Source organism: Terrapene carolina, unplaced genomic scaffold (assembly GCF_002925995.2).
Source record: "Terrapene carolina triunguis isolate 2854851 unplaced genomic scaffold, T_m_triunguis-2.0 Scaffold62, whole genome shotgun sequence".
NCBI classification, from domain to species: Eukaryota; Metazoa; Chordata; order Testudines; family Emydidae; genus Terrapene; species Terrapene triunguis.
Window position 1 is genome coordinate 41575930 of NW_020664413.1, and position 24889 is coordinate 41600818.

Consider the following 24889-nt stretch of genomic DNA (forward strand, 5'->3'; position numbering starts at 1 on the left):
GTTTGCCCCCCTGCCTCTGAGGCTGCCTGCCCCGCTTTGGGGGCTTTCCCCTTACAGAGCTCACCTGCCAGGAAGTTGCAATTTGAGGCTGGGGCTTTGGAGAGACGGACCCCTGGTGTCACTCCCCACACACACCCCAGCTGGTCTCCGCTGATCCCTTTGCTACAGTGTGTGCACGGGCCAGGGAGTGGGGGCTGCAGGGGCTGGGCCAGCTTCGCAGTGTTTAGCTCTGGTGCCTCTCCCGAGCTGGCAGAGGGGTTTGCGGAGTGGTAATTAGTAATTTGATATGTCGGGTGGTGCCTTTTTTTAGGTGTTCACTCCCCCTGATGTTAGAACCTGGCTACATCACTGATCTGTACGAAGGAAACTATTGAAACCAGTGCTGATAAAGATGGTTGCTGGATTTGGCTATAAATATTGCTGAACTTGTCCTGTCACTTAATATGGAACAGCTGATGAAGATGATGATGATTGAAAATGTCAGCCTGTGCCCCAAACCACTGAGAGCTTTATGGGCTAAGAGCAACACCTAGAATTCCACCTAGAGACTTAATGTAAGCCAGGGCAGATCCCAGAGCACTGGTGTTTTGGGCTCCTGACACGAAATTCAATGTCTTAAGCAGGTGAAAATATTCTGCACTAGATTCAGTTTGTGAATGGCCTCAAGGTGTAGTCCTATGTAGAGCACATTACAGAACTGTAGATTTGAGGTGATAAAGGTGTGGATAACTGTGGCAAGGTACACACGTGAAAGAAAATTCTTTTCATCAGGCACAGATGCAAACAGCATTCTAGGCCACAACTGCTGCCTAAGTTGCAAAATGAACATACACAACTGAATTAGAAGTGGTGGTTCCACAGCGTCAATCAATGCAGGCACAGATATCATTTTTTCCAACTCTTCTGCTGCTTCCCCAAACAACTTAGATCATCTCACTGTTGTCCAGATTAAGTTGCAGCCAGCTAGCCGTGCCCCAAATTAGTAGACACTGATTCATTACATTGTTGTAGCCAGGCCAGGAGCAATGGAGACAGAGCTGAGTGTTACAGCCCACATCTAACCTTCCCATCAGCCTGATATACACTGTGTATAGGAGAGGAGACAATATGTATTCTCCCAAAAGTGTCATTTATAACTTGAAAAGCTCTCCAGAAGACAAATAATGGCAGTCAGTCAAAGGCAGCTATTTGCACACATGGAGTGTTGACAGAAACTAAAGAGTAGTCCCTGTGACGTTGCACTCCATATGTTTTATGGAAATATACTTATGAGTGTGAATATGATGTAACTGGAATATGCTTTATGCAAAAGTTTTCTTGTAAGGTATAACAAAGGTTATAACCTACTGAATGTATTCCTCCTATTTGTATGTATGTATCATTCTTGTGTCTGAAGCTAGAAATATGAAGTATAACTCTGAGGTCTTATTGTAATTATTCAAAGTGTGGGCCATTAATGGCAGCTTAGAATCTTGATGGCTCCCATTGACTAGGACAATTGGTTGTGAATGGGTTTATTTACCTGCAAGCCTTCCTGTGTACGTGTGTGTGTGTGTGTGTGTGGGCCAGCCCGTGGGTAATGAAGAATGAGGTCTTACAGTGACATGTGAGCATGTCACCTGAGATTGGAATCCATCTTTTATCTGGTACTTCTCAATTTAGAAAGAGGAGTGGGGACCCAGAGAGACAAAAGATTCCAGCCTTGTGCCAAAGCTATAAAAGGGGGTGGAACAGAACAAAGGAGGCTGCCAGTCATGAGAAAACCCCTAGTTTCCACCTAAGATGTCTGGCAGGGCCGCCGAGAGCGGGTTTGGGACCCGGTGAAAAAAATTTTTCGGGCCCCCCAGCAAGGGTGGACCAGCTAAACAGGGCTGACGGGGGGCAGGGGGGGGGGGGAGGAAGCCGGGTCCGGAATTTTTTCGGGCCCCCCAGCAAGGGCGGACCAGCTAAACAGGGCCGACGAGAGGGGGGGGAAGCTGGTACCTGGGCCCCCTTCCGGACCACCAGGCCCCGGTAATTTGTACCGGCTCCCTCCCCGCCCTCTCGTCGGCCCTGGCTGGAACTAACATGGACTGTACCAGGGGAAAGGATCGGGCCCAGTCTAGGAAGAAGTCTAGTCGGTGAAAGAAGCTTTTTGGAACATTTCTGAGGGTGAGATTTTACCTGTAAACAGTTTCTTAATGTATTAGGCTTAGACTTGCGTGTTTTTGCTTTATTTTGCTTGGTGACTTACTTTGCTCTGGAACCACTTAAATCCTATTTTTTATACTTAATAAAATCACTTTTGTTTATTAATGAACCCAGAGTAAGTGATTAATACCTGGAGGAGCAAACAGCTGTGCATCTCTCTCTCTCTCTGTGTTATAGAGGGCAGACAATTTATGAGTTTACCCTGTATAAGCTTTATACAAAGTAAAACGGATTTATTTGGGGTTTGGATCCCATTGGGAACTGGGTGTCTGCATGTTTGAGATAGAAGACCTATTGAGCAGTTTTTAGTTAAAGTCTGCAGCTTTGGGGCGTGGACCAGACCTGGTCTGTGTTGCAGCAGGCTACCGTGTCTGGCTCAACAAGGCAGGGTTCCGGAGTCCCAAGCTGGCAGGGAAAACGGGCTCAGAGGTAATCTCAGCACGTCAGGTGTTAGTCCCAAGGGGGTCTCTGTGACCGAATCGGTCACAGTCCCTTCTTAAAAAATTAAGTCTTGATAATCTTGCAGGATTCAGCATGCACACACAATTATTAGTTGCCTCCTCACTCTCAATATGCCATTATTTAAATGTGTTGGCTGTACTAAAGAAAATGGAAGTTGGCACAGAAAATATCTTATTTCTCTTACCCATCGAGTAATACGAGAATCTCAAAAGGTTTAGAAGTACTGTCAGATACTGCAGATTCTGAAGTTGTGACTACTTATCTTAACCACGAGTCTTTTGGAGCTATGCTCACTCATCCATTAACAGTTTGTACAAACAGCCTCTGTGTCTATTTTGAATATAAAAGTAAAACTGACTTTTTGTTTTTCTTTTTATCTGACCTACATTCATTTTATCTTACAGTTGCTTTGTACGCTAAACGGAAGTGTAAATCCTTACCTTAAATTTGTCAACTTCTGCCTTTGAACATGTTGCATGGTAGGACAGCACCTGATGCAGAACAAAAGAAAAAAAATCAATTTTTCACAGTGGATAAGTAGAAATTAGAGGGTTCCTTGATGCTGTCTAATAAATTGCTTTAAAAACAAGTTTTATTAATATTTATGCAGCATCAGTTAGCTATGAATTACAACATATATAACTAATTGCAGGTTCTCAGGTATACATCTCGCATTTACATTCCAGATAATTTTATCGGAAACCCATACACAGTAAGTAGTGTAATACTAAAGGCATAATTATAGTTCTCTTGAAATCCTGCAATTAAAAGAGAAAAGGTCCATGTTTATTTGTACTTTGATTTCGAAGTAATGATACTCATGAAACTGTTGAGCTTATGTCCTTTCTAAAGGCATCTCACTGCTAGCTAATTATCATTTCTAGCCTATAGCTGTCATTCCCTTAAATATGGTGCTCTAGAAATGAGTACTTCCAGAAATAGCAGCTGGTATGTAAGGGATGGGCCACAGCGTTGAGACATATATGAATATGCATGTACATACCTGGAGTAAAATGTATCCTTCTCTAAGGGAAATATTCACCCAGCAATCCAGAAGCTGCAGAAGGCTCTCTGTGCATGGAACCACCTAAGTTCCACTCTGCATAGGATGGGCAACTGTGGCGCAGGCACACAGGACAACTCTGCAGCATCTATGCATTCCCACAGAGGAAGTTTCTTCCAAACCCACACAGCTGGTGGCTGGTTGGTTTATGTTATGAAGCACTCAGGTTAATATCCGTTATTTTAAAAAATGGTTGTATGCATTTAATATAAATTGTGGGTGTTTTTATTATCCATATAAATGTCTACTCTCTTTTTCGAACCCTCTTAATCTTTTGGCCTGTAACATTGAGTTCCATCCGTTAATTGGGAGTTGTGTAAAATGTATTTCTTTATAGCAGTTTTACATTTTTTGCTCTTTAGTATTTATTGAATGTCCTGTTGTTGCCTTATGAGAAAAGGTAAATAGCAGCACCCAAAGTACCTGCTCTATTCCCTTTATCCTGTTCTTAGCTTATATTATAACCCTCAGCCCCAAACAGCATCAATTTTTTGGGTCTTATCCTATTAGTCTCTCCATATTTCTAATAACTTAGATTGCCTGTCTCTGAAGCCCTTTCATTTCCATTATATCTCTTTCCAGAAAAGGTGACCAGAACTGTGTACACCAGAGGTGGGCAAACTACGGCCCGCAGGACTGTCCTGCCCGGCCCCTGAGCTCCTGGCCCGGGAGGCTAGCCCCTGGCCCCTCCCCTGCTGTCCCCCCTCCCCCGCAGCCTCAGCTCGCTCGCTTCGCCGCCGGCGCAATGCTCTGGGCGGCGGGGCTGTGAGCTCCTGGGGCAGCGCAGCTGCAGAGCCCGGCCTGACCCGATGCTCTGTGCTGCATGGTGGTGGCGGTGGCATGGCCCGGCTCCAGCCAGGTGGTGCGGCTGTAGCGCCGCCAGCCACCGGTGCCCCAGGCAGCGCGGTAAGGGGGCAGGGGGTTTGGATAGAGGTCAGGGGAGTTCAGGGTGGTGGTCAGGGGGTGGGGGTGTGGATAGGGGTCGGGGCGGTCATGGGGGGAACAAGGGGTTGAATGAGTGCAAGGGTCCTGGGGGGGCAGTCAGGAAGGAGGGCGGGGTTGGATGGGGCTGCAGGGGGCATTCGGAGCAGGGGTTCCGGGGGCAGTCAAGGGACAGGGAGAAGGGATGGTTGGACGGGGCAGGGGTTCTGGGGGGGGCCGTCACAAATGAGAGGAGGGGTTGGATGAGGTGGCAAGGGCCCGGGGGCGGTCATGGGACAGGGAGCGGGTGTGTGTGGATGGGGCATAGGTCCCGGGGCGGCCGTCAGGGAACAGGGGGGGTTGGATGGGGCAGGAGTTCCGGGGGGGGGCCAGATAGGAGGTGGGGGCCAGCCCACAACCTCCTCCTCTAACCAGCCCTCCATACAATTTACGAAACCCGATGTGGCCCTCGGGCCAAAAAGTTTGCCTGCCCCTGATGTACACAATTCTAAGTGAGGGCATAACAAAGATTTACATTTTGTCATAATATTTTGGGATTTTTTTAACCTATTCATTATGCAACCAAACATTTTTATTAGCTTTTTGGGCCACTGCAGCACATTTAGCAGAGCTTTTAATTTAGTTGTCTACAACAGTGCCCAGGTCTCTTTCCCGACTGGTTACTGTTAATTTAAAATCCAGCAATATGAATGATCAGTTCAAATTATTCCTTCTGAAGTGTATTAGCTTGTAATGGTCAACATTGAATTTCTTCTGTCACAGTGCTGCTCATTTAGCTAGATTTGTTAATTCCTTCTGAATTTTCTCTCTTGTCTAGTCTTGTTTATTCCAAACTAATTTTTTTATCTGCAAACTTTTCTATCCTGCTGTTCACTCCCTTTCCCATATCTTTAATAAATATACTAGGTACATAGGACTGGAAGGGATCTTCAGTGTCATCAAGTTAAGCCCCCAACAACACTTATCCTAGAAGGAAAGCTTAAGGCATTCCATTGTTGATCTTTTGCCGTATTGAAAACTAACCATTTATTCCATCTTTTGTTTTCCGTTTCTTAGCCAGTGTTATGAGAGCTCCATAAAAAAAGCAGTATCTACAAATCCCAATATACCGGTAGTCTGTATCAAACAGACTTCTCTTAAATCTGGTTATAATGTCAATTTGAAATGCCACTCAGTTATTGCAGATCTAGCTAGATCAGTAAACATATATAAATATTAACAAAGTATTTCCATTGTTGAGAAAAGGATTCTTTGTCCCTCAATAGAGAGTTACTAGCCTCTTTTTGTTCTGTATTTTTTGCACTCATCTCAACCAGGTACTATCATGGGAAGTTTCTCATTTAAAGAAAGAATAACTGTTCATTGAAATATGATAGCCATTCATCATACCTATAATCAACATCCACACCACATGGTGATTAATCTTTATAGAATGTCCAAGAGAGTAGTTGTATTTTACAACCAAGCAATTCTGTTTTCTTAGATAAAATAACGAATAGCCATTTCCCACCTAAATCTTCCTTGCTTTGTACCTGCTCAGTTTAATATTTGCCATAATTTGATTTTCTTCTCACGGAAGGGAATTCAATTCAAGATGTGATTTTATGTGAAAAAGTTGGGGTTTGTGAGGTCTTGCAAATAGTTAATAATTATTATAATTGTAAAGAGTATTGAGTCCCACAACAGCCCTAAAGAAAGAGGGTTTACACTGTGCCTCTTAAATCTTAAGTCTTTATACAAACATAGGTGTTGAGCCAAAAAAGTGCTTCAGCATATGCTCAGATTTAATCATGTAAGTACTCCCATTGGCTTCAAAGGATTTAACATTAAGCACACACTTAAATGCTTTGGATTGTGCTGTGGACTGAGACCATAGTGACACAGATAATATCTCCAGGACAAAAAATAGCTTTTGCCATTTTCATAAGAGTTCAGGGGTTTATGACTTAATTCAGATCAAGTTCCCTTCTGCTATTCTTAATGAGCTATCCCACATTTGTGCGTGTTATATAAATCTAGTGGATTTGGCCATTCAAGGGATAAGTACATTGAGAATCCACATCATCATGAAGTTGAGGTCATGTGTGGAAATCCAAGACATTACTGCAAATCTAGGGGAAATTACTTTTCTCCTGACAAAAAATATGACCATCAAATACTAGGGGGAGTTTGCATGTGGCCATTAAAAAATATGGAACTAAGCTATCATAGATTCACATAAGAAGAAAGAGAGGAAACCATAAAGGTAATAAATACATTGCATTTTTAACAAGGGCTACTGGTAATTGTGTGAACCAAGAATGAGAAGTTCAAGTGGATTACAGATTTCTTGAAACTCAAGAAAAATATTATCTTCATGTATAATGTGGGTGTATTTTTATAAATAAATAAATATATGTGTCTTATGTGTAAGACACATAAAAAAAATCCAGTTTTCCCTGGCAAACTTAATTTGATGATTTATACCACTTTCACTAACTTATTTGATCTTCAACTTCTCACTCATTTCTCTAATAAAACAGTAAATCTAGGAATTTTAAAGACCCTGTTTTGCAGTATAGTAACTAAAACCCTTTAAAAGACTTATCTTTTTCAAATAAGTGTGATTTTTTTGACTTTAGTGAGAGTTTCATGCCTAAAACCTCTGTACACCACTTTGAAAATGTAGGGGGACGGAACCTCAGCATGACATCATCTGTAAAAAGCAAGCCTGTAAAGCCTTTAATTTGTAAGACTATACTAGGTACATATATTATAAATTATATTTAATGGAAAGGACAAAAATTCATTATACCCTCGTGAAACAAGAGTTCTTTCTATTTCATAGGTGTAATTGAATCAGATCTATGTTTTGCTAGAAGAACTATATAAGCCTCTGATTACATCATAACTATATCATCCAATTTTTAAGAAGTGTCTTAAAAACAGCAGGAACATTTAAAAAATAATCCTCATTTATAGTGCTGTCATTCTGAATGTCAAATAGACACACAGCTACCCCACCACTGCATTCACAGCCTTAGGAGCAGCAGAGGACATCTATATGACCAGCTTCAAAGCTTTGTTTCTTTGTGAATGAAGCCAATGTGAGCAGTTAGAGGTAGACTTTTTACATAATTACTCTTAAATAGGGCTGTCAAGTGATTAAAAAAAATAATTGTGATTAATCACGCAATTAAAAAAATTAATCGTGATTAATCCCATGATTAATTGCACTGTTAAACAATAATAGAATACCATTTATTTAAATATTTTTTGATGTTTTCTACATTTTCAAATGTATTGATTTAAATTACAACACAGAATACAAAGTGTACAGTGCTCACTTTATATTTATTTTGATTACAAAGTTTTGCACTGTAAAAAACCCGAACCACCAAAAAGAAAATCAACCTTCTGCTGGTGGCATCTGACTCAGATGATGAAAATGAACATGCATGGGTCCACTCTGCTTTCGATCATTATCGAGCAGAACCCGTCATCAGCATGGATGCATGTCCTCTGGAATAGTGGTTGAAGCATGAAGGGACATATGAATCTTTAGCACATCTGGCATGTAAATATCTTCTGACACCGGATACAAAAGTGCCATGCGAATGCCTGTTCTCACTTTCAGGTGACATTGTAAACAAGAAGCAGGCAGCATTATCTCCTGCAAATTGTAACCAAACTTGTTTGTCTGAGCAATTGGCTGAACAAGAAGTAGGACGGAGTGGACTTGTAGGCTCTAAAGTTTTATATCGTTTTTGTTTTTGAGTGCAGTTGTGTAACAAAAAAATTCTACATTTGTAACTTACACTTTCTCGATAAAGAGATTGCACTACAATACTTGTATGAGGTGAACTTAAAAATGCTATTTCTTTTACCATTTTTACAGTGCAAATATTTGTAATCAAAAATAATATAAAGTGAGCACTGTACACTTTGTATTCTGAGTTGTAATAGAAATCAATATATTTGAAAATGTAGAAAAACATCCAAAAATATTTTATAAATTTCAATTGGTATTCTATTCTTTAACTGCAATTAATCATGATTAATTTTTTTAATCACGATTAATTTTTTTGAGTTAATCGTGTGAGTTAACTGCGATTAATCGACAGCCCTACTCTTAAAATATACAGAATTTAATAGAGAATGGTAATCTTCAACAGTGGTTTTTTTGTGGGGAGTGGGGTTTAACCATCATATAGAATTTAATAAAGAATTGTATTCTGCTACAGAATTCCACAGAATGTTTCTAAAAAGATTACAAAGAGGATATAATTTTTTGAAATGCTATAGACTTTAGATTAATTTCTACAGACCCTTGATGGTTTTATCCTTCATCATTCTAAGGCTATGTCTACACTGTGAGCTAGGGGTGTGATTCCCAGCTTGCGTACACATGCTTAATGAGACCTAGTATGAGCTAGTACAAGTGTAAATAGCAATGTAGCCACAGTAGCACAAGCAGCGGCAATACAGATTAGCTGGGCATAGGCCGAGTACAAACGTGCCTGGAAATAGGGTAGGTACTTGGCATGGCTATGCTATGCCGCCACCTATCACTGCCCATTCTATTCATCCTCATACGAGCTCTCAACCTAGCATGAGTATGTGTACACAAACTGGGAATCACACCCCAAGCCTGTAGTTTAGATGTAGCCTTAAGGACTTTTCCATAAGAGTGTCTTTTTATGAGAAGTAATGGACAAGAAAAGAAAGAGACACCTTTTCCACAATTTTAGGTTGACTGGTCTGCAACTTGCAAAGCTCTGTGGTAGCATTCTGGCCCCCTCACTGGTTAAGGCCATTGTGTTACGAGATACTGTAACATGCAGTATTAGAATCAAAGGGTATGTCTACACTACGAAATTAGGTCGATTTTATAGAAGTCAATTTTTAGAAATCGATTTTATACAGTCGATTGTGTATGTCCCCACTAAGCTCATTAAGTCGGCGGATTGTGTCCTCACTACTGTGGCTAGCATCGACTCATGGAGCGGTACACTGTGGGAAGCTATCCCAGAGTTCCCGCAGTCTCCGCTGTTCATTGGAATTCTGGGTTAAGCTCCCAATGCCTGATGGGGCAAAAACATTGTCACGGATGGTTTTGGGTACATGTCGTCAGTCTCCCCTCCCTCCGTGAAAGCAACTGCAGACAATCATTTTGCGCCTTTTTTCCTCGGTTACCCGTGCAGACGCCATAGCACGGCAAGCATGGAGCCCGCTCAGCTCACCACTGCTGTTGCGAGCATTGTAAACACCTCGCGCATTATACTGTAGTATGTGCAGAACCTGGCTAAGAGACAGCAGCATGAGGACGATTGTGAGGAGGACATGGACAAGGACATTCCTGAAAGCATGGGATGTGGCAATTGGGACATCATGGCGGCAGTGGGGCTCGTTGATATAGTGGAACGCCGATTCTGGGCCCGGAAAATAAGCACAGACTGGTGGGACCGCATAGTGTTGCAGGTATGGGATGATTCCCAGTGGCTGTGAAACTTTCGCATGCGTAAGGGCACTTTCCTGGAACTCTGTGAGTTGCTTTCCCCCTCCCTGAAGTGCAGGAATACCAAGATGAGAGCTGTCCTGACAGTTGAGAAGCGAGTGGCGATAGCCCTGTGGAAGCTTGCAACGCCTGACTGCTACCGGTCAGATGGGAATCAGTTTGGAGTGGGCATATCTACTGTGGGAACTGCTGTGATTCAAGTAGCCAATGCAATCACTGACGTTCTGCTATCAAGGGTAGTGACTCTGGGAAATGTGTAGGTCATAGTGGATGGCTTTCTCTAACTGTGGTGGGGCGACAGACTGAACACATATCCGTATCTTGGCACCGGACCACCTTGCCAACCAGTACATAAACCGCAAGGAGTACTTCTCAATGGTGCTGCAAGCACTGGTGGATCACAAGGGACGTTTCACCGACATCAACGTGGGATGGCCGGGAAAGGTGCATGACGCTTGCATCTTTAGGAACTCCGGGCTGTTTGAGCAGCTGCAAGAAGGGAATTACTTCCCAGACCAGAAAATTACTGTTGGGGATGTTGAAATGCCAATAGTTATCCTTGGAGACCCAGCCTACCCCTTGCTCCCGTGGCTCATGAAGCCATACACAGGCACCCTGGACAGTAGTAAGGAGCAGTTCAACTATAGGCTGAGCAAGTGCAGAATGGTGTTAGAATGTGCCTTTGGACGTTTAAAAGCTCACTGGCGCTGTTTGCTGACTAGGTTAGACCTCAGCGCAACCAATATTCCCATTGTTATTACTGCTTGCTGTGTGCTCCATAATATCTGTGAGAGTAAGGGGGAGACGATTATGGTGGGGTGGGAGGTTAAGGCTAATCGCTTGGCTGCCAATTTTGAACAGCCAGACACCAGGGTGATTAGAAGAGCACAGGTAGGCGTGCTGCACATCAGAGAGGCTTTGAAAACCAGTTTCATGACTGGCCAGGCTACGGTGACAGTTGTGTGTGTTTCTCCTTGATGCAAACCCACCCCCTTTGTTAATTTTAATTCCCTGTAAGCCAACCACCCTCTCCCCTTCGATCACAGCTGGCAAAGGAAATAAAGTCACTATTATTTTGAAACCATGCATTGTTTCTTTATTAATTAAAAAAAAGGGAGATAACTGATAAGGTAGCCTGGGTGAGGTAGGGTGGAATGGGGGAGGAGGGAAGGACAAGGCCACATTGCTTATGGTAGCCACACTACAAATCAAAACTGTTTGAATGACAGCCTTCTGTTGCTTGGGCCATCCTCTGCACTGGAGTGGCTGGGTGCCCGGAGCCTCCCCCCGACGCGTTTTTGGGCATCTGGGTGAGGAGAATATGGAACTTGGGGAGGAGGGCAGGCGGTTGTACAGTGGATGCAGCAGTGGACTGTGCTCTTGTTGGCTTTCCTGCAGCTCCACCAGACGCCTGAGCATGTCCGTTTGCTCCCCCATTAGCCTAAGCATTGCATCTTGTCTCTTCTCATCGCACTCACTTAATGCTTTCCTGGACTCTGCCACTGAATGCCTCCATGCATTCAATGCCTATCAGTGCGGGAGGACTGCATGAGCTTGGAAAACATGTAATCACAAGTGTGTTTTTTTCGCCTTCTAATCTGCGATAACCTCAGGGACGGAGAAGATAGGGGGAGCATAGAAACATTTGCACCTGCGGGGGGATAAAAAGGGAGAGTAAAATTTAAGATGATACATTTCTGAGAACAAAAGGGAGACTCTTTCACAGTGAATCAAGCAATTCACAGCAGACAGCACATGTGCTTTAGGAACAAGGTCGCATTTTGCCTTTTATATTGAGCGCCTGCCGGTATGGTGACACATCACACACAGCTGGGCAACAGAATTCGGTTTCCAGGCAGCCATGGTAAGCCAAAGAGTACACGGGTTTGCCTTCATAACACGTGGGAATGTTTTCAAACTGCAGCGCCCTCCTTTCCCATAGTAAGCAATGCCGGTTGGGTTTGCCATTTAAAAGGAGGGGCTGTGGTTTTCGGGTGGATGTGCAGCACACACCTCCCCCCATGCCTCCGCGTGGCTATTTGGGATGATCCCTTCACCCCTCCCCCCGCCGCGTGGCTATTCTCAGGGATGATCCCTTTTAACCGAGTGCAAACAGCCCAGCATGAACGGAGTCCTTTTACTTTTCCCTTACAAAAATTCCTCTATTTCAACCAGGTGACCATGAATGATACCGCTCTCCTGAGGCTAACAGAAAGATATAGACCGAATGTTGCTTGAATGCAACCAAAACTCAGGACCATTCGCTGCCATGCTTTGTGCTGCAATGATTCCAGACTACTTGTTACTGGCTTGGCGTGGTAAAGTGTCCTACCGTGGAGGACGAAATAAGGCAGCCCTCCCCAGAAACCTTCTGCAAAGGCTTTCAGAGTACCTCCAGAAGAGCTTCATGGAGATGTCCCTGGAGGATTCCCACTCCATCCCCAGACACGTTAACAGACTTTTCCAGTAGCTGTACTGGCTGCGAATGCATCCCAAGTCTTCAGGGCAAATCAAACATTAAACACCATTGCTTTTAAACCCTGTAATGTAGTTACAAATGTGCACTCACCAGAGGTGCCTTCTCCACCTTTAGGGTCGGGGATCCCACCTTGGGAGGGTATTGGCTCCAGGGTGATGAAAAGGTTGTGGCTGCCAGGGAGAACAGATTCACCGCTTGCCTGCTGCGCATTCTCCTCCTCCTCCTCCTCATCCACAAAATCCTCCTCCATGTTGCGTGAGACTCCCCCCTTGCAGGTGTCCACGGACAGTGGTGGGGTAGTGGCAGGGGCGGCTCCAGGCACCAGCGCAGCAAGCGCGTGCCTGGGGCGGCAAGCTGCGGGGGGTGGCCTGCCGGTCGCCGTGAGGGCGGCAGTCGGGCTGCCTTCGGTGGCGTGCCTGCGGGAGGTCCGCCGGTCCTGCGATTTTGGCGGCAATTCGGCAGCGGGTACGCCGAAGGCGTGGGACCGGCGGACCTCCCACAGGCATGCCGCCGAAAGCCGCCTGACTGCCGTGCTTGGGGCGGCAAAATACATAGAGCCGCCCCTGGGTAGTGGTACGGTCCCCCTCTAGAATGCCATGCAGCTGATCATAGAAGCGGCATATATGGGGCTCTGACCCAGAGCGAACATTTGCCTCCTTTGTCTTTTGGTAGGCTTGCCTGAGCTCCTTGACTTTCACGCGGCACTGCTGTGTGTCCCTGTTGTAGCCTCTGTCCATCATGCCCTGTGCAATTTTGGCATATATATTAGCATTTCTTCTTTTTGATCGGAGTTCTGCCTGCACAGAATCTTCTCCCCATACAGCAATCAGATCCAGTGTCTCCTGTATGCTCCATGCTGGAGCTCGTTTGCGATTCTGGGGGTACTGCATGGTCACCTGTGCTGCTGAGCTCGCCACACTGACCAAACAGGAAATGAAATTCAAAAGTTCCCAGGGCTTTTCCTGTGTACCTGGCTTGTGCATCGGAGTTGAAAGTGCTGTCCAGAGCGGTCACATTGGGCCACTCTGGGATAGCTCCCGGAGGTCAATAACATCAATTTGCGTCCGCACTACCCCAAATTCGATCCAGCAATTTTAGCGCTACTCCCCTTGCCGGGGAGTAGTACAGAAGTCGATTTTAAGAGCCCTTTAGGACGACAGAATGGGGTTGCTTGTGTAGACACATTCATTATAAATCGACCTAACGCAGCTAAATTCGACCTAACCCTGTAGTGTAGACCGGGCCAAGTAGCAGAACTAGAAAGAACTTTCATTATCTAGCCTTGACCTTTAGTAGAGAAAATGTGGTTTTCTTGAAGTATCAGACCTCAGCTCTGGCAGGCCCTCACTTTATTCCAATAATGGATATAACTGTGAAAGAAAGATTTCTACAGATTTCGCCTCATGAAGCTAAAAGTACTAATGATATATATGATACCTCAGCTCTTCCCTTCAGAATTTTCCCCAGTTGCTCTGCCTTTTTCATTACATACAATAAGTTTAAAAACAAAAAACTACTCACAATTGGGTGGTATATCAAGTTCTACAAATTTTCAGTAACTGCACTCTTCTGATCCAACTGTGAACTGGAAGTAAAACAAAGAAATCCTGACATTTCCCCCCACCCTCCTCCCCCCACCCCATGTGTATACTTAACCTCCCTTTTCCAGTGCCCCAAGGATTTTCACTCTCTTCTTTCAAATCCCTGCTCAAAACTCACTTTTTTCCACCTTACTTCCTACAGGTGACCGCTACTTTGGTGCTATTTATTTCTCTCCTCACTGGATGGGAATATATAGGCTTCATTCACAACATAACATGACTCTCATTACTTTTATTATTTTTTGAAATGTTGTTTCTCCTTTCTCTCCTTTCTCACCATTTCCTGGGTTTGTCTGATTTAGACTGTAAGCTCCTCAGAGCTGGGACCAGATCCTTTTTTACTTCTGTGAATCACAACACAACTGTATGCCTTTATCAGCTCAATACTTAGCTGGTATATGTACATTGCAACTGGAGGATTCTTTTGAGGTACACTAATTTAAACAAACTGAAGATTAGGTTCATTATAATAAATGTACCCCACATAATCTCCCCTAATGAAACGAGAATTCTAAGCAGACAGAACTGTATATTTAGAAAATGAAGCTAACTACAAAGTTCACTGTGATAAATTCTGCAGCAGAATGACCTTTTATGTATGATATGTTTATGACAAAAATGATTTACAGAGAGTGTTTGAATACTTTGATCATATACTTACATCAAGAGCCACGGATTGCTTTGCCCAAGATTTCTTCACTTGGTCATACATTATTGTGTTGTTGATGCCCAGGCCACAAAAAATAACAAAAGCCTAAAAAGAAATAATTCATTTAAAATAACAACACAAAGATGAATGCTGTTTTAGATGTTTGAAACAACAGGATGAGGAGTAAACTAGAAAACAGATACATTATAGAAATAATTGTATTTAGTTAAGGGCATGCTAGCTGGAGAATACAGGTCAGTAAAGCTGTTCTGTATGATAAATAATTATGAGAAGAATCTGTTTAGGTAACTGTATTTTCAAAACAGCCTGCTTTCCGTGAGGCGCTCCAAATATAACACCTGACCTGTTTCTCAAGCTAAAATGAGTAATCTCTTGACATAATATGGGCCAAATCTCACTCTTACTTGGAGTCTTGGAACTGGACCAAGATTTGGCCTTAAGTGAACCACGATTGACAAACATACAATAACTATGATGGTGTGCAAAACCATATATGCCATGTTTGTCATCCCTCCCAGTATTGTACAGGGACTGGAAGACTGACAAAGTACTTTTGGGTGCTACTTCCATAAAATATTATCCCACATTAAAAACAATGCAGAAAGCTAATCTAGTATGTTTAAGTAATTGTGTGCTCAAAAAACCTGCATACATGTAACAAGCCATGTTGTCCTGTGTCTTTGTATAGGTCAAAGTGCAATGGGACTCTGGTCCTGAATGAAGCATTTGAATGCTACAGCAATACACATAAATAAATTATATACCCTCTTAATTTGGCCACAAACATACCAAAACACTTTTATACATGGCACTCTTATAGTGAATAGTTACAATTGCTACCTACAGGAAACAAAGAAATTAGATCTGAGAGATGCTCGAGAGGATAGTTAAATAATTATCCAATTTAAATACAATCAAGTAACAATGGTTTTAATCCTTATTATTTATTTTTTGTTTATAGATGTGCCAAACCCCATGTCTGAACTCCCCAATTTTTGGAGGAATTCATATCAGAATTCCAACTTTGTTGCTCAGAATCTATCTCTAGTTTTATCCTATTCCATTGCAGATCAGGGTCAGAATAAGATCTTTTTTCTGTTTGTTGATTAATGGTGAGAAAGATGAAACAGGGCATGGAGTGGTGGCCTCTCTCAAACAGCTGCCACTTACAATAAGCTAGAATCCAAATGTATCAATGGAGAATCTGCTGATAAGGAATATAGACAGTGCAAGCCTTTTCCTTGCAAGTTAGGCTTAAACAACCCTCAGTATCTAGAAATATAGAATTTATGCTGGCAGAGTACAGAATTGTTGCAAAGTTAAGTACATCTTACCTCAAATAATCGCTGATCAGCATCATCAAAGGGTTTCCCATCAAGCCTGTTCAACACTTGAGCTACCCCTTTAGAAAGTTAAAAGACAAAGCTTTTAATGTAGATTCATTCATAATGCAGAAATTCTGTTCATTACTAATTACAATATTTTTCCAACTCTAAAGCAAAACTCCAAATAATTAATTATGAAAAATAGTAATAGCAAATAGCAATAGTCTCATTGTTTGTTTTGTTTTGATGACATGATTCAGTTTACTACTGTTAGCTGTTTTGTCTGTTGTGCAAGTATAATATTGGCAGTCTACATGGTATTACTCAATGCTTTGTGTGAGAGATTAATACCCTGATTCAGCAAGGTACTTAATATTTGACAAACTTTAGGCACATAAGTAGTCCCATAGACTTCAGGGCACATGCCTATGTAACTTGCTGAATCAGTGCCTTCATTCTTAACTCTTAGCTAATTTACCATGACCCACATATATGAATCTCTTTCCCCCAAAAACTGGCCCAACCATTTACTGAGTCAATGAATACCCAATTCTATTAAGCAACTTGTAGGGAAAAACTATTAAAAGCTGGTGGCTCTACATGAGTCAATATTAAATTCCTTTGTGAAAGACTATTCCTTCTATTTACTTATAGCCCTCACAAAATATTGTAAAATGTATCAATGAATTTCTCTTTTGTCTCTTGCTATGCAACAAACATCATGAACCACAGTTTTTAAAAGGCACAATTACTATGTTTGTATTGGTTGCTTAAGCAGACAAGGCCTGGCCCTGTAATGTGATGAGTGCACATCACATCTGCAACGTACTTACCACTCTCAACTCTATTTGTTTACTACCATAACATATGGGGCCATGGGCCAGAGCCTCAGCTGCTGTAAACGGTCATCACTGCATTGACTTCAATTGAGCTATGATCATTTATAGTCCCATAATTTTACAGGGCCTCCCTTTTTGTGTGAAAAAAATCAGGTAATTATTTGTCTAATCTGTATAGACTCCATGGAGCACCTTTCAGGATCAGACCAACAATTGCCCAAACTGTGCACACAAAAGTAATATAACAATGAAGCAATTGGAAAGCTGAAAAACAGTCCATACAGTATCCAAGTCAAAAAATGTTCCTTCTTGGATACTTAGTATGCCTCCTAGGTATCATAACTGCTTAACAATATTCAGCTGGGAAACAGAAGAAAAAGGAACACAATTAAAAAAACAGAAGTAAATTCATATGAGCACAATAATGCTGAACTTAGTTATGTGAAATATCTTACCAATTATTTGGTGGTTGCTATTCCATATAGGAACACAAAGAACAGACCTTATGTGAAAGCCAGAAAACTGGTCAGCCTAGGATGTAAAAAATGAGAACTTTAGCCATCGGTACAGTATTTGGGTAAGCTAATTGTAGTCCTCTGATGTCCCGCTAATAGTAACATCAAGGAGGACTTCAACAAGCTCATAGTTACAAATTAGTTTAATTCCACATGGGTCAAATCCTGCAGGCCTAATTCAGTAAAAACGCCTATTGATGCCTAATCTATAGTAGGATTACTTGCATGAGTAAAGCAAGCAGGGCTTTGCCCAAAGTATTGGTTGAATCAGGGCCTGTATTAGAAATTGTCTTAACATATATGAAAACACAGCGTGTGCCTCAGAGAGCTTACAATGTTTGGTTCTTGATTTGAACTAAGGACTAAACATGACTGGGATAATGCCCTGTCATTTGGATAATAGCTGAATAGAACAGTTTCAAGGAAGGGCTATACCAAGAGGAGATCACTCATGGGTCAAATATATTGGTGGCTTAGGAAAGGGAATATGAATCACCTGCCAAATGGGTTCAGAAGAGAGGTGTGGTGCCCTCCCCGAAGAGTTAATCTGATGTTGGTTTCAAAAACAGCCAATAAGCAAGAGAGGGGACGTATAGTTTAAGATTTGCAGAGGTAAGGCAAGAAGTGAGCTGGGAATTGGGTGGGAGAAGAAGGCAAATTTCAGGAGGAACTGAGGGCTGTGATCAAAAATGAGGAGGTGAGATTTCCTATGTAGATGTCACCTGTAATTCAGAAAAGACCTTTTGCCTCCCCACTTGTTTTGAGGTAATATACTGTGATATGAAGCTTTGCAATGTACTTTTAATGCCATGGATTCTCCATTTTCTATGCTGTTCTTTGGAGTTAGTGCTGCAAGACGTCCCAAGGGATGCAAGCGATTCTTCAAACTCTGAAGAGAGGTTGAAGGGGGTGAACAGGGTGGGCTGAGACCGGCTGCAGCTCTCAGCCAAAGGTAGAGATCAGGAGGTGTTTCTGGTGCTGTTGTAAAACCCACAACGGGGGAAATGGTGACAGACTACAAATAAGAGGAGTTTGAGGAGCAAAGGTTACAATTCTGTAAGGAAGCAATGTACTGGGAACAGATGCCTTCTCAGATGCTGCAGTTCCAAAGGCTGCCATGTGAGCAGCTGTATACTGATTCTATAATGACCTCCAACTGAGGACTTGGAGGAACTGCCATCTGGAAGAGTGTGAAGCAATTCAGTTTACTATTAAGAGTCATATCCTCCCATCAATACATATATGGAACGTCTGATTGAAATCAATGGGGAGTCCCACATAAAATCTATGATAGGACATAGCCCTATTAGTCTTATGGCTCTTCTGTGAAGAAATGGGTAATTATATTTAAGCGGAAGGAATATGTGCAAAATACTGAACTCAGATCACCAGCTGCATTTCCAAACCTCTCATACAATCAAACATTGATCATAACTAACAACGAAATTCAGTCCCTCATGATTGTCATGTTTTACCAGTTACCTAACCATATTCTTCCATTTACTTCTTGTAAAATACAAAAAAATTTAGGAAAAACATTAGGCTAGAAATACCATCAAGATGCAGAAGGCTGTATGTTTGAGTACAAATTTATATAACTGGGCCAGCCTAGCACAATTCAGTTGAACTCAACTGAGATGAACACTTACACCAATGCTGAATTTGGTCCCAATAGCATTTTCTGTTTTTAACTTTTTTTTCTATATTGTTGATATATTATTCTCCAAAATTGTGATTTTTTTTCCCTTTCAAAATAGTGGTGGTGCATAGGTGCTGGAACTAGGGGTGCTGGGATGCTGCCACACCCCTGGCTTGAAGTGGTTTCCATCATATACAGGGTTTACAGTTTGGTTCAATGGCTCTGAGCACCCCCACTATACAAATTGTTCCAGAACCCCTGTGGTGGGGTAATTAAAATTGAAAGTGATCACCTTGTGGACAACTTGTTTAATATTCCCAGGTAGCATGTTATTTTAAAAAATGTAACATAAGTATATGGAATGTAATATATAAAAACGGCCTCCTTTTTGTATTAGTTCATACTAGTATGTGAGTCAATATATAATCTCACATGTGCAAGATCTAAAACATATGCATTTAGATAGAAATCAAATATAAGTTACATATATTCTTTTTGTTCCATGTTGTAAAATTCTATAAGATGGAGCTTCGTAAGGCCCATTTCAATATAATGCAGCTTTTCAGGGGGGGGGGGGGGGCAGAACTGCTAGATTTTATTTATTGTCTGTTTTTTTGCAGATCTTGATGTAGATCTTAAACTAAGCTTAATGAAAATACCTCAGTACTAAATGTTCAGTGAAAGTGATTTGACAATGAAGCATCAGAATTTCATTTAAAAATAAAAATTAGTGTGGAGGAAAGAGAATTTTTATAACAGTAGTAGAGACAGAAGAATAGAATATGTGATTACAAATACAAAAGCATGTTTTATTTTAGTAATAAGGAGTGATGGTGTCCTTTTTTTTTTAATACACTTGATTGTCTCCAGAAATCATTGTTTAATTCACAATGCCAGTTGTAATAAATTTTTATGACAATACCAACAGAAAATAATTATTGCCCTTTATATTTGGTAATTCGCATAATTCTTCTCCTATATGTTAGTCAGTATCTCTTACTGGCATAGACTTTAAGTAAGTTTGAAACAAATATGAGATGGCTGCATTATTAATCAGAGCATGGCATATTAAAAGTATGACTGCAGAGACATCAAGAATATGACGTGTTCTACTTCAGTATATCTCTTTGACAGGAAATATTCCCCAAGCCTTAATTGTACTTTCTGAAATTCTGAATAGCATAGTTTCCCATAAACTAGTGCAGCGGGTGCACACTTTAAGTACTTTTCTGTTTTGGCAGATTCTGCTGGTTTGACAGCTCTTCCCTATACATGAAATGGGGAGTACCACTGGAACCAATGGAAACTGTCAAAATGGAAGGTTCTTTGAAAGTGTGCTCATTGTAGTAATGTAGTTTAAGAGGCTCACTGGCTAGAATTATGCACTGATTTACTCTAAACCCATTGGCCATCCCCAAGGCAAATCCACTAAAGTAATGGTGGTGCAAGGGATACAATTCAGGGTGGAATTTGCCTCTCTGTCCATAGCTCACTGTGACCCAGTTGTTTAAATTTAAGCTGAGACTGGAATGATAACTTGAAATATTCCAAATCTGACATTGTCAGAATCCTACGTGAGTATATAGCAGAAAAGGAGTTTCTATATTGCAACTCAACCAATAACAAGAAAACTCCGAGCCGAAGCATTCCCTACATGGAGTGAAAACTGAGTTATGATTTGTGAGTTGTGGAAACTGAGGCATGATTTTCAGAGATGCTAGGCACTTGCAGCTCCAATTGACTTCCATTAGAATTGTGGGTGTTCAGGCATTTTTGAAAAAATTAGAGCCAGGGAGTTGATAGCTCATTGTTCCCAAGGGATGTACAGGGGCTTATCCCTCCCCCAGTACAGATAGGGCTTGGTCCTCAGAAACAATCTGCACACAGATAATGCCTGCCCATTTCTCTGCCAGTGAAAGCATGCAAAAAGCAGCTAGTCTGAGTGGGATAGAGCAGAAGTGGGAAGCACTGACCCTGTTGACCTCTGTGGCTGTTTTGCAGGGACTGGCCTTTGACCAGGCCAGGAGGTAAGCTGCTATTCCCACTACCAGTTCCATGAGGGATCTTAGTATTAATTAATCCCCACCCCGCAGGCATTTATTTATGTCAGTTCCCTCATCCCTGAATGAGGTTTGAGAGCATCGGAACAGCTCCTGTAGAAACACTGCTTTGCTTAGGAGGCCAATGGGGCTGGGAAGTAGTGCAGAAGCCCAAGAACACTGTTTGGATGGCCCTCATCTCTGTGGGCTCTCAGGAGAGTTTGTGGGCCAAACCCCCATGAATTCCATAGGGGGACAAAATCTCCTGTCTGCCCAGAAAGGAGGGTTTGATCATTGTGAAACTCTGTGAGTCAAAACTCCTAGGATTCCCAGTCCAGTAAGCAGGAATAACCCATTCAGGGGACAGTTTGGTTCTTGGGTCCTGTCAAACTTAGGAAAGTAACCCAGTGCTGACAAATTCTGTCAAAAGTGGTGTTTGCTGCCTGTTCCCCAACCCCAGCAGGTGAAACTGTGCTCTGGGATATGCATATACAACTCCCATTGGCTTCACTGGAAGTTGCATGCAAGTATCTAAGAGGAAAAAAATTAGCCCACTGTGTATATTTTATTTGTAAAAACATACTGGAATAACATTGGTTTGCTAAGTAGGACCACAAAACCCATTTGTCTTTTGAGATCATATTACTGCAGCTCCTGTTTACATTCAGTGTATAGTCCCAATATCTCCGATAACTACCAACTATGATTCTGCTAATGGGGAACATAAAGAACTATCAATGGTAGAATTTTCAACAATAATTAGCTTTCATAGATCTCAAAGCACTTTCTAAAGGAAGGCATCATTATCCCCAGTTTACTGATTGGAAAAATAAGGCACAGAAGGTGAAGTAATTGCCTATAAGTATAAGTAGGAACAGTGCTGTATCCCTAGATAAAACTGCCTTTGCTATCTTTCTGTCAAGAGCTTCAAGGCATGCTGCTGCTGAAAGGACAAATAGAGGACATACTGGATAGAAAAAGATAATTCAGAACAAATGTTCTTACGTGTTATATTCATTTGGACTTGCTTGACTTTTATTATTCTGAACTGCAAAAATATGACAGTGTATTTAAATTTTTAAGAAATCTTACTTCAGCATCAAAGCGAGGATCCTGATATGCATCACTGATGTTCACTGGAAGACCCGTGGAAGCTACTAGCTCAGCAATGCTATTATTTATTAGCCAGTCAGAATAAGATGATGATTTCTCCATACTGTCTTTGAAACTATCATAAAGGTACAGCAAGGGAAGAAAAGAATACAATCAATGTTGCTTGAAAGCCCACCATGTATAGTCATTTTAACATCAGAATTATCTATAGCTATAACAAACTGCTAAATGACAGCAACCACAGAATAATAGGCAACTATCAGAACATCTAACTCAGAAATGTCTGGACTTTTCTAAATTAACACTTTGTTCACACCAAACTGGGTTTGAATCTATCGCATTAGCTTACCCCGCAGTAAGTGATCATGTGCACGCTGCTGCCAAACGCTCAAAGTTCCGTCATGCACCTTGATCTACCCTGCTTTGAATCCCCTCCTGCCGCAAGTTAAGTGTTTGTTTAGACAAGCCCCTAGTCTTGAACATGGTGAAAGAGCAGTTATACCAGGGCCCTCTCCTGTAAGCCCTTTTCTAATTCCAGAAACCATCACTTGCATAAATAGTCTCATTGGGTAAAATCCTTGCCCCACTGAAGTTACTGGCAAAACTACCACTGACTTCCATAGAGCCAGGATTTCACCCACTGTCTTCAACAGGATTACTCATGTAAGCCCTGTTCATGTGAGTGAGAGGGTTGCAGGATCGAGTCACTGGTTATCAGAAATTGTAAATTCATTAAACACTCTGGATGATACTTTAAAAAACAACCAGTTAGTTTAGGTGCATCACTTTTTGTTACCCAACCTGAAAAATCTTAAGTGGGTTTAAGGGGTTTTCAGCAAGTGCTGAGCAAAGCTCCCTGAAAATCAGGTCCCTTCAAGGCAACCAAAAATCACTAGTCACTCTTGAAAATCTTGGTCCTTGTATTTCTTAGGTTCTGGGTCCCTTTACTTCATGAAGAGAACTATTAATGTGATTCCAAATGTAAATAGAAATCTGGATCAACTACAAAATTACAAATAAAGCAATATATAGCTAAAAATGTGAATGTCAGTTTTTTCAATAAATTATTCAACTATTTTCCCCCATCAAGAGAAATACTGCAAGCTAATATAGTAACAAGAAATCTATCACTGAAGATTTTTTTTAATTATTAGGACATTGACTTAATTTCACTTCAGCTAGTATTGTAAAATATGTGTCAAAGCTCAGAGAAAGGAGAAATTTGCACAGCCTCAGTCCCAGGAAATTACTAAAGGCTCAATCCTGGGAAGTGTCAAGTGTATATCTTTTCTCTTTTAAATGAATATTTTCCCAGAAGGAAAGTGTTATTTTATAATGTTATGGAACATGTCATACATATTCTATTATTTAAAAGAATAAATAAATTGTTTAAAGAATACATTGTTTAAGAATCAGGTCTCTACAAAATTAAGAAAAATGGTACAATTTGTCCATACAGCAAAATGTCTATCAGAGACTTAATGGAATTCTACTTATGTTCCCAGATAAAAACTACTATATGATGAAGTTATTTTTGAGAGAACCTATCAATGATTTGGATAAAAAACACAGGGATGCTGTAATTATCCTCAAAACAAGCTTTCTAAAGCAATTAAATTTGGAGTTAAGGTTAAACTTAAAAGAAATTCAGACATGTTAAGATCTGGAAATACATAGGTGGGTGCCCTTAACTCTGCCCAGTACTGATGCCGTGCAATAATACAATTATAGTTGATGAATATTGTTGCTTGTGGTCTCAGATTAGATTAACCAGATTTTTAAAGATACAATAGATGATTTTTCACATTTTTTTAATTACATCAGAATTAAAACTGTTTGGTGCCTTAGCTGTGCATTTCCATACTTTAATATGCTTGTATTTCTTTTAAGTTTAGCCTTTATGAAAATTCAACAGTTTCCCAACCCTTCCTTTCACTGTTTTTTTTTTTCCAGGCAGAGGAGGTGATTGACCCACTGTGATTAATTATATATGATTCTCAGTAAAGAGTTCCAATTATATACAGATCAGGAAGTAGAATTATTTCAAGGCTCCTTTTTGTGCAGAAATCTGCTTACAAAAAAGAGCAACTTGTAAATGATCACTTTTAGTGAGGTAACTAAAAATGTATTATCTGTAGGGGTTTTTTTTTCAATTAGTCTAATAAATAAAAGGAATCAATTAAATATTTTTTTGTATTTTTTATTATTTTCTGTGTTGACATTATTTCTTGCACTCAGCACTGGCAGAAATGGTGAAAATATTATATTGTGGAGTGTCACATTTTTGTAATATTGATATGCAGTTGTGAACTCAGTTGTGTGGGGCACATGGATAAGGAATCATGAATAGATAACATGAGTGTTGAAGCAATGAGAATCTACAGACATATAATAGGAAAATGCTATTCCTTTTCAAGGTTGACTCTCTGCCACAGCTAGCCTAAAGGCTGCAAAACTGGCAGCAAAACTGGCACAGGATATCAGAATCGTGGGCCTGATTCACCACCCTTTTACA

General features: G+C 41.3%; 1 protein-coding gene across 2 annotated transcripts in view; it reads right to left on the reverse strand.

Annotated features, from left to right (window-relative positions):
- The window catches only part of PDE11A (phosphodiesterase 11A), a 226632-nt gene that overhangs the window by 85228 nt on the left and 116515 nt on the right, over window positions 1-24889 (reverse strand). For both annotated transcript variants that reach the window (XM_029910560.1, XM_026647595.1), the window contains 5 exons: window positions 22354-22489; window positions 17524-17599; window positions 16239-16306; window positions 14896-14988; window positions 3093-3143 (listed from right to left, as the gene is read on the reverse strand). In XM_029910560.1, the coding sequence (XP_029766420.1) occupies window positions 3093-3143; window positions 14896-14988; window positions 16239-16306; window positions 17524-17599; window positions 22354-22489 (424 nt within the window). The remainder of the gene's footprint in view (window positions 1-3092; window positions 3144-14895; window positions 14989-16238; window positions 16307-17523; window positions 17600-22353; window positions 22490-24889) is intronic.